Source organism: Ruditapes philippinarum, unplaced genomic scaffold (genome assembly GCF_026571515.1).
Source record: "Ruditapes philippinarum isolate M1 unplaced genomic scaffold, ASM2657151v2 ctg2656_1_1_1_1, whole genome shotgun sequence".
NCBI lineage: Eukaryota > Metazoa > Mollusca > Bivalvia > Venerida > Veneridae > Ruditapes > Ruditapes philippinarum.
In genome coordinates this window covers 59,148-69,509 of record NW_026861372.1, presented here as the reverse complement: position 1 = coordinate 69,509, position 10,362 = coordinate 59,148, and the positions used below count along the sequence as shown (strand labels likewise).

At 31.9% G+C, this 10,362-nt stretch overlaps 2 protein-coding genes across 4 annotated transcripts in view; both read left to right on the top strand.

Moving 5' to 3' along the window:
- The first annotated feature begins 443 nt into the window (after positions 1-443).
- On the top strand, positions 444-5,139 carry LOC132715415 (uromodulin-like). Of its 3 annotated transcripts, XM_060698407.1 has the most exons (7): positions 455-628; positions 1,156-1,191; positions 1,583-1,786; positions 2,012-2,179; positions 2,341-2,493; positions 3,287-3,383; positions 3,957-5,139. In XM_060698407.1, the coding sequence occupies exons 1-7, from the start codon at positions 580-582 to the stop codon at positions 4,156-4,158; spliced, it is 909 nt and encodes a 302-aa protein (XP_060554390.1). In that variant the 5' UTR covers positions 455-579; the 3' UTR covers positions 4,159-5,139. The 3 variants fall into 3 exon arrangements, with proteins under 3 accessions (XP_060554392.1, XP_060554391.1, XP_060554390.1); XM_060698409.1 differs by lacking the exon at positions 2,012-2,179 and having other exon boundaries at positions 444-628; XM_060698408.1 differs by lacking the exon at positions 2,341-2,493 and having other exon boundaries at positions 446-628.
- Positions 5,140-10,151: 5,012 nt separating this feature from the next.
- Positions 10,152-10,362, top strand: part of LOC132715418 (uncharacterized) — a 38,642-nt gene continuing 38,431 nt past the window's right edge. Inside the window, exon 1 of the mRNA XM_060698416.1 lies at positions 10,152-10,281. Coding sequence (XP_060554399.1) covers positions 10,227-10,281 — 55 coding nt within the window. The 5' untranslated portion in view covers positions 10,152-10,226. The remainder of the gene's footprint in view (positions 10,282-10,362) is intronic.

Sequence of the window (10,362 nt, the reverse complement as noted above, 5' to 3'; positions counted from 1 at the left end):
CCGTAACCCATACAATGGTTTTCACCGCTTGACTGTGCGAGTATCCTTTGGAAATTGTCCGAATACCTACCTGGACCAAAGAGAAGGAATGACCACCCCCTTCTTCACGGACAGTATTAAATTGTTTATGTCTCAAATTATCAACAGTGTCCCACCGATACATCTATCTCGGACGGTCGATGCTTGTAATATGGCGTTGGCTTTAATGAGTTCCTTTTTGTTAATATGGTACCGTAAATGATTTATTTTGCAATGGCAAAACTTTATGGTATTTTATCATTATAAATACATGTGTTCTCATTAATATCCATTCCATTGTCAAAAGCAACATTTACACAGTCAAATAAATGGAATATTAAGTTTAAAAAAATGAAGGTTTTATTGAACTTATAATGTATCGGTAGATATTTACATTCAGGAAGAAGAAATTACACGTTTTACGTCAATGGATCTCTGCGCATGTCCATTTTGAAACTTGCGTAGTCTGTTATGTTAGTGTTCTTATCACATACGGTTTAAATGGTTTATTGTAAGGAAATTAAAATGACTTAAAATTGAGGGTTAGATTATACTGTGACAATGTATTTAATTGTTTATTTTGCTGTTATTTTTGCTGGAATGCTCACAGGTAATTTAAATATTCAATTCAATATTTTATTTACCCTTTATACGTTTTAAATTAATCCTTAATTAAACCGAGTTTAAACTATTAAGACAGACTACGAATGAACAGTATCAAAACGCTGTTTTTGAAAATGATGATAAAAAATTCAGACATGTTGAAAATGAAAATAAAACTATTTGAAGCTATCAAACGAGTTACTCTTTGATTTTTAATAATTCATTTTTAAACTTTGGTACAGCATTTGTAACATTCAACTACTAGAGTACTTCGTTCGTGATTCTGATCGATAAGCGACCAATAAATGTATACATATGGATACCTTTAAACACAATGTTGGTAAATGTAAAAATTCTCTTTGTCCACTGAAATGAATGTATGTCAATGCATTTTTTAAATCTTTTTATTCAAAACTGACTGTTACTGTAAATGACCTTACAATTTTGCATATTAGACTCACCGTTTAATATAGAACAATGCGTACACAAAATATGACCTGTAATTGTATTGCAGCATGATTTTTTTTATTTCAGATGCAGCTGCAATAGACTGCTTCAGTTCAGATCTAGGTAAAATGGAATTCGACAGGCTGACATATTTTATTTGATAGATACATAATTCAATCCCAAATCCAAACCTTTAAATCCTTATTAAAGATCTTAAATACTTTTTATGTTTTAAATTGTAGTAGCATTTTAAGTTTCATGTATTACATAATCTCGGATAAATACAATTGTTTCAAGGGTAAACCAAATTTTACAAAAGATTTCATGATGACAATTTACTTATGATGTAAATAAAACGGACTGTTATTTTTACAAATAATTGAAGAAAATAAAATCATATACAATGTAATAGATTTGTGTTGTTAGAACAAATGTTATTTCTAAAATGTTTCCATCTTCAGAAGAAATAGTCACCATATATACATTGATAATGTTTTTGTTTTTGCAATTTTAGATGTTTGCAATGCAGAAATTCCCGAATTTCCAAATTTATCGTCAAGAGATCCCACATTTGTAATTACCAACAAAACGTCAAATGCGACATATTGTGATGTGTATTCAATAACCACATCTCAATGGTACAAAAGCGAAGCAAGAATGAGTGTAAGTTGCCCAGGCATGTACATGTGTGGCACAAAATTCCCTATCTGGATGGTCGGTAAGTTAAAAAAAATATGAATATTGTTTTAAAATGTATTGTTCAGCTTCGATTAAAACCTTAGAATTTGAAAACAATAAATATATTTGCACCCGTTAAGTTCCCAAATATTAAGCAAAATACTTGATAGATACTGTTGTTTTTACAAATAATAATGAGTATACGATAAATAGATTATATATTTAATGAAAAAGTGCATAAGTGTATTTCATTACATGTGTGTAGGTAAGAACCCAGAGCCGGAAGAAGGTGTGGTGAATCGTACATCCTGTCTGAGAGACTTTGATAGTTGTTGTCTGAATATCTACAAGATGACAGCTGTCAATTGTGGAGAATTCATGGCTTATTGTATAATTGATCTACCATCCAGTTGTCATCAAAGATATTGTTTTGGTAATCATTTACTAGTTTTCATATTTAATAAATATACATTTAATCTGTATGAGGCAGTATGTATAATAATCAATTGGAAAAGCAACGCTTCTTTTCGCAGGAAAAATATAACTTGAAAATATGATAAACAAGGTTGCACGATAATATATATGTTTTTTAAGACATTGGACCATTATCAACAATAGATCCACAACACACTAACGACATGCCAACTATACAAAGAAGCTCCACCAACAACCCTCCTGATATTGGTGTTTCAACCACAACCAGACAAATGCACAGTACAAGTGCTACTAGTCATTCATCAGGAAATGGTATATGTCATAGTTTAGTACACTTTTTTTCGGTTCTATTAATATTTTTTTAACAAAATAGCTTTCCTTCACATTTACTTTTATACCACATACATAGATAAGTAATTAATCATTCATTCCTGTACTGATTCCGATCCGAGAAGATCGGTAAGATCAATATAATTGTTTTAATTCTGTGTGTGGAATTTAAGTTTTATCAGTTTATTTAAGTTTTATCAGTTTAACGTTTATCTTATGTAGTGGTTAGTGTATTCCTTCTCGAATGGCGTTATACGATATATTTCCTTCCTTTAAACCTTTGTGATGCGTCTAAATTCCTAATTAAACATCATGTTTTGTGTTAGTGTTAGGTTCTACTTCCAAAGTGCTAGGAAGCGATGAAGTGACATTTCACTTATTACTGCTATCCGTAAACGAACTGAAACATTTTTTAATTTATCGTGTTTGCCGACATTTAAAAAAAAATTCTGTCCAAGCTTGATAATTGAAGGTGCGAGGGGGCGTGGACGGTAACTTGCACTTTCCAGTACCGTCCATGAATAGGCTCAATCAAACCGAGCTTGCAACATTTTCAATTTTGTCGTGTTGGGCTTTCTTTAGGGATTCTGTATTTCTCTATATTATTTTGAAAATTTTCATTTCAGTAATAATTTGAAAAATACTATCAGTATTGGTAATTGTTTTTCATAATCTTGTTAATCTTGACATATCAATGACAAACTTATGACATGAGTTTTACGCGTAAATTTGTAATAAATACTAGTAAATCAAATCTAATATTTTTCATCTTTAGATAACAGCTCTATCCAGATCACTATTGCATTATCAGTGATTTGTCTTTTGATAGCAGTTATCTGTGGATTATTGATCGTTATCATCCGGAACAAAAGGTATGTTTTGTCCACCTTTGTTTTGATATCAACGGTAAACGATGTATATATGGTATATACTTCCTGATGGTCTCCAATCGTATAATTTTAGTTTTATGTAATGTTGCATATGCTGAATTAAACAATGTTTAATTTTTATTTCGTTTCGTTACTGCAATGAATTGCTTTCCATACCAAATTATGATTCAATGCTAGGGTACTATGAGTGCATTATAGTTTGACATTTCCCGTAACGTATCATATATCTTTCGCATTGGAACGGAGTAATTAATTACATTGCAATGCGAAATGTGCAACATTATCTGATTATTACATGTAAAATATAAGTATATATGTATTTCCATAATAAAATGTGTGACAAAAATGAGTTGATATAAATCATTTAACGATGTTAGTAAAGAGAATATGTGTTTTGCGTCATTTGATTCCCAAACGTCATGTACAGTACACCTTTTATATAAGTATCTGTTCAGTAAAGCGGTAATTTAACCAGATGAGAATAATTAACCCAAATTTTAATTTTGTTTAATCTAAATGCTTATTTAATTTACTATAAATTCGAATTATTTACAGAATCGCAAAGATAATCGATGAACCTGAGAAAGATAAAAAGTATGAGAAATTAGAAATAGCGGCTGTTGGTGCAAATGAGAAAATTTATCCCGTCCTGACTCAAGACACTATAGAACAAGGAAAGTTCGGAGTTTGCTTCAACAAGACAGATCTCATTAATGTTGAAAAACAGCTGACCACCGCTGCCAAAAGAAATAATTAAATCATGCGACTGTTTTCATACTAACTAGATAGAAACTACATGTAAAAGTGTTACTTTTCATTTCACTTGCCCTATATGCTTTTGATTGTCATGTTGGAGTTCTGTTTTGCTAAGCAACTGTTTACTATAATGAATACGCATAAAAACAATAACATTGACAACATCACAAACTCGAAGATAAAATATCAAATCATTATCAAATTTGATCGTGTAAACGATGGCTTCTCGTCTTAAATTGTATTGTTTCAATGTTTATGTTGAACATTTGAAGAGTTATCTGACAATCTCGAGATATCATATCCTTTAAAGGCTTGTGTTTTCCTAAAACTATTGTTACAAGATGTTTTAAAGTAATAAAAGGGAATTACACAATTATTTTGTCTTTTGAACCGAGTCTTCTTTGGAGAAATGAACTCCTATAAAATCATGCCTCATTTCTAATTCAAATAATAACAACCTTACATCACAAATTATTTCCTTGTTGGGTTAAGCAAACTAATGTTATTTTATTATTGAATGTCCTCTGTACCAAGATATTAGACAATTGCATATGAAAAATATGTTTGGAGAAAACCTAATCTTTTAAATTTACAGAATTATTTCATTCTGAAAATGTATGGATAGTTAAAAATTAGATATATTTATTTTCAAAAGTTTTAATGAATGAGACAATGCACTGTATCAACGATAATCATGTCCGTTCAGTGTATTATACATATATTATATATAATATTTGTTATTATGAAGAAGAATTGACTTTAAAATAGACCGATTTCGTGTATTTCATGCTAACATCATATTATTGACGCTATGTAAATACCAATTGTATTAGTACTGTTTACTGATTGGCATATTGCCTTTGTATAAATAAAGTTTATCATATGTCATTTAATCGGATATTTTCCCTTTAACTACACATGTGTGTAAAAACCTTACTTATAATAGATAATTGTTAATACAAAATAAATATGATAATTTTGATTTAGATCTTTTCATTTATCCTCATTAATGTAGTAAGTAATATTTTAAACAACATTTATTTTGCACGGAAACTGTGAACATTGTATACCGCCATTTATGCGCCTAGATGATCAATTGTCAAATACATTTTGGTGCTTCAGTTGGTCTGTCATCACGATCGTGTTGACGTTCTACCTGTTGTCAAACATACAATCGCTTTCAAAGCAAATAAAGAACCATATTACAAAAACGATTAGACAATAAATATTGGCAAGTTCATGCTTGCCTTACATATTGCAACTTTATGATCGCTTTAACATTTATGATAAAATACCACTTAAACAGGTGCTAAGGCCAGCATTTTCAAATACATACAATAAACATATTTATAAATCACAGCAGTCATGTTTGTGCGTGAGGAGGCCATAGAAAGACGATCGAAGAAATTTATACTCCCGATCCTTGAAGATCGTTTAGTACGACTAAACTGTTGCTTTTGTGGCATTATTAGAATTATAGTCTTCAATACTGTTCAATCACCCCTAGGATATGTTGCCTGCTTTTAAAATTTGTCTGTTGACGTCTTATCTGAGATATGAAGGCTTCTAAACAGCCGACATTAGTGCGTTCAAAATTTCATTTCATTTATTTCCAATCATTGTTTTCCTGTCTACGGTACACGAATATTTTTCTTTTCATTTTGGACCATACGCCGCTTTTAATGGAATGACACTAACGATTCACATTGAAGGTTCCATGATAACCGCAATATGATCACATCTACGGATTGTAAAATTTTATGTAACTTTAGCAGGTGCTTCAGGTGGGGTTGACGGTAAGTCGCACTTTCCTGTACCGTCCTTAAACAGGTTCAATCAAACCGAGCCTACATCATTAATTTGCCTTTTTAGGCATTCATTCTGGATTAAGATTTACTCTATTTCATGTCTGGTTTTGTGATGTAACAAAATAGTTTGACGGAAAATAATTTGAGGCCCTGAACTCGTGTTTGAATTTTGGACTTTTGCTCATTTCAAGGGCAGATAAATTCGCAATCGTATAATGACTTATATCCTCTGTTGTCCCTGATTTGCCTTACAAATGATGCAGTATATCAATAATTGGCGGCAAAGAACTTTTTGTCAATCTTTCTTTCTTAAATATACATACGGAAATGCTACTAAAATGATAAATTTTAGAAGCATTTTCAGCCTCTTAAATTACATAAATTGCGTAAGAAGTGAACATAATCATTTATGAAATGCTATAAACTTTTGTTTTATGATAAATATCAAAATGGTAAAACATAAATCAATAGTATAATCAAAATTTGTCTCTACTTATGTTCAATATAGAAAAAAAGCTTGATTGCCAATCTTTTCATTTTGCTTAAGTTTTTCTGTTAGATCATGCAACGTTAAAGTAAATTCAGTTTACATTCTGCCTATTTGTCTTTATGTAATTGACAGGAAAATCAAAATACATTTCTTTGAAGAATATATCAGATATAGTATTGGAACTTTCAAACAAATTATGAAAATACTTAAACATCAAGTAATCGGGTTTATTATATTTCCGATATTTTTGTTATATTTCCGATCCTTAAAGATCATTCAGCATGACATAATTGTTGTGCTTGTGGTATTTTTAGTTTTAACTTTTCGGCATTTTCTAGTTGTGTGGTTCCAATATTCCTACTTGAATAATGTTGAATCACCCTTAGAATATGTTGCCTGCTTTTTAACGTTGTCTTTTGACGTCTTATCTGTGATATGCAAGAGTCATAACCTCAGATCCCATTTAAAAATTCCATTTTTTTTAGTTCCGCCCATTGTTTTCTCGTTTAGGGCACACGCTATTTATTACTTGAGGACCATACGCCGCTTTTCATGGAATGGCACAGAAGTGTCGCATTGAAGGTTCGATGATAACCGCCGTATGAACACATTTGCGGATGTTTCAAAATTCAAAATTTTACCATTTCAGGTTTAAATGTTAAATTCTGCTTAAGCCGGTGCAAGGGGGCGGCGTGGACGGTAATTTGCACTTGACAGTACCGTCCATGAACAGACTAAATCAAACCGAGCCTGCAACATTTTCAATTTTGCCGTGTTGGGCTTTCTTTGGGGATTCTTATTTTCTTTATTTTATCGCCACATCAGCGTTGTTTGTGCCGTGTGGAGGTTGTTAAACGTCGCCCCGTACATTCAATCAGAGATGTTATATTTCCGATCCTTAAGATCGTTCAGCATGACATAATTGTTGTGCTTATGGTATTTCTAGTTTTAACTTTTCGGCATTTTCTATTTGGGTGGTTCTTCAATATCCCATTTCAAAATTCATTTTTTTAGTTCCGCCCATTGTTTTCTCGTTTAGGGCACACGCTTTCTATTTTTTGGGGACCATACGCCGCTTTTCATGAAATGGCACAGAAGTGTCACATTGAACGTTCCATGATAACCGCCGTATGAACACATCTGCGAATGTTTCAAAATTCAAAATTTTACCATTTCATGTTTAAATGTTGAATTCAGCTTAAGCCGGTGCTAGGGGGCGTGGACGGTAATTTGCACTTGACAGTACCGTCCATGAATAGGCTCAATCAAACCGAGCCTGCAACATTTTCAATTTTGCCGTGTTGGGCTTTCTTTAGGGATTCTTATTTTCTCTATTTTAACCGTAGGGCATTGGGGTTTTGGTTTGTTTGTTTCATTGAGAAATATACTGATTCAATATTTTTCATTGAAAATTACGTTGCCCTTATAAACATGCAAAAAAAGCAACTAATATATTCTACATAAATAAAAGTACCTTAAAATATTATCAAGGGGTATTTTAGAGCAAATCCATAATTTTCAAAAATACTACAGCAGTTTCAATATACCTCTTGAGATAACGATTAAAATCGTCAGCAGAGAAAAGGAAGTGTAGCACGCGATTGGCTGACCTCAGACATACGCCTTAATATCAAATGTTTTTGAGTGCTTAAAAAATAAAGTTTACCTCCCAGTGACAATAAATTTAAAGTCGTTTTTAGAAAATGCTTTAAATTGCATTCCATTTCAAATTAATTATACAAAAATAATGTCTTTGAAAGCTTTGTCAAATAATACATGAGGTAATGGGTAATACATTTTCCTTATTAAAACGCATTTAACAATTAGATAAAGCGGGTGTGGGTTCAAATGATGACATCATTTTTATTTCGCTTAAAGGTTATCACGCAACGTTTGTATCAATTTTATTATCATGCAGGAAGTGAAGAACATGATTGGCTGATTTCAGTCAGGTTACCTAATATAGATCTTTATGAGTGCTCATGAAAATAAAGATTACCTCATAGAGAGAGATAATTCATAGTCATGCCAATTGACTGACATATGAGATAGCCAAGTAGCTGTATATTAAAATTAATGAAAAGATGTTTATGTTCTTAAATTGAAAAAAGAAATTCTCTTTTGGCATGTTTATGGTCACTTGTTGCACGATTTTCTGAAACATATTGTTTTACAATATGCCAAATGCAGCCATTGAAATGTAGAAAATAAAATATTTATTATTTTTAATTGGTAAGAAATAATTAAAATTAGAAATCGAGTGTCTAAAATAGAATAGATGTTTCTGCAGTAATAAAATAGTCATGGTAAAAAGCAAATCCTCTGTATGATACAAAATATCGTAAAATAGAGTGAAATAAGAATCCCTAAAGAAAGCCCAACGCGACAAAATTGAAAATGTTGAAGGCTCGGTTTGATTGAGCCTGTTCATTGACGGTACTGGCAAGTTGCAAACTACCGTCCATGCCCCCTGGCACCGGCTTAAGCAGAATTCAACATTTAACATGAACTGGTAAAATTTAGAATTATGAAACATCCGCAGATGTGTTCATATGGCGGTTATCATGGGACCTTCAATGTGACACGTTAGTGCCATTCCATGAAAAGCGGCATATGGTCTCCAAGTAAAATAATGCGTGTGCCCTAAACGAGAAAACAATGGGCGGAACTAAATAAAATGGAATTTTGAAAGGGGATCTGAGGTTATAAAGTCTGCATATCACAGATATAACGTCAAAAGACAAATTTCAAAAGCAGGCCTCATATCCTAAGGGTGATTCAACAGTATTCAAGTGAGGAATACTGGAACCACTCAACAAGAAAGATGCCGAATAGATAGAACTAAAATACCACAAGCACAACAATAATGCCGTGCAAAACGATATTTAAGGATCGGAAATATAACATCCCTGACTGAATGTACGGGCGACTTTTTACAGCCTCAGGTCATAACGCCCTTGTCTATTGTTTGCTATAATGTACTATGCACTATTATGGGTATTATTTGGTATCACTTCCTAATGAAATAGATATAGCATATTGTGTGAGTGTGCATTGAACGTCCTTCAAAAAGTGTAGAGAATTAACATAATTTATGTTTCATTATATATAATAAGAAATCTGGAAAAGGGCTATTAATGAAAACAATAGCGTAATCTCCATGGGGTGAAATGTTTAGGTGCAACATCTCGAACGGACCTTGCCACCCTGGTTTGGACAATCTTTAACACCTGCCACACAGCACTTGACACCTGATGTTGTGTGGGGGCATTGAAAACAACAATAAAAATGACAATGGCATATTGAGTTTGATTTTGTTAATGAAAGAATGTGACATAAATACATTTGGTAGACAGAAAATCAGTCTATCAACATAATATAAATACGGTGTTGTTTTTTTTTTTTTTTGGTGTTTTTTTTTCAAAATAAAATCTCACGTATTAAATGTTATGTATATTGCTTTGCTCTAATTGTTTGATTAAGTAGGATAGTTATACTTTTGATAGATTAAATCAAAGCACAGACTGCTTAGAGTATTCTCAATACAATGAAGCGAAAACAATAAAAAATACAACAATTTTTATTATATGTTAAAATTCATAGCCCCTCAAGTAAATATGATTCGCAATTTTCTTTTTAAAGCTATTAATACTTATACGTGCGGTTTGATAACACATTGTTCTGAATAAACGACATGTAAGATCATTACTTCCGCTACGTTTAAATATTGAAGTACTGTCTTTGACAAGATCAAAAACTACGCAGATAGCGATGAAGGCAATTCGGATTATTTTTGTGCTTTCTGTTGTTTGTACTTCATTGGTTTGTAAGTTTTATTTAATTATAACTTAGACACATACGTATGAGAAGCAAATATTAAAAAAAAAACAAAAAAAAACCCAGAAAA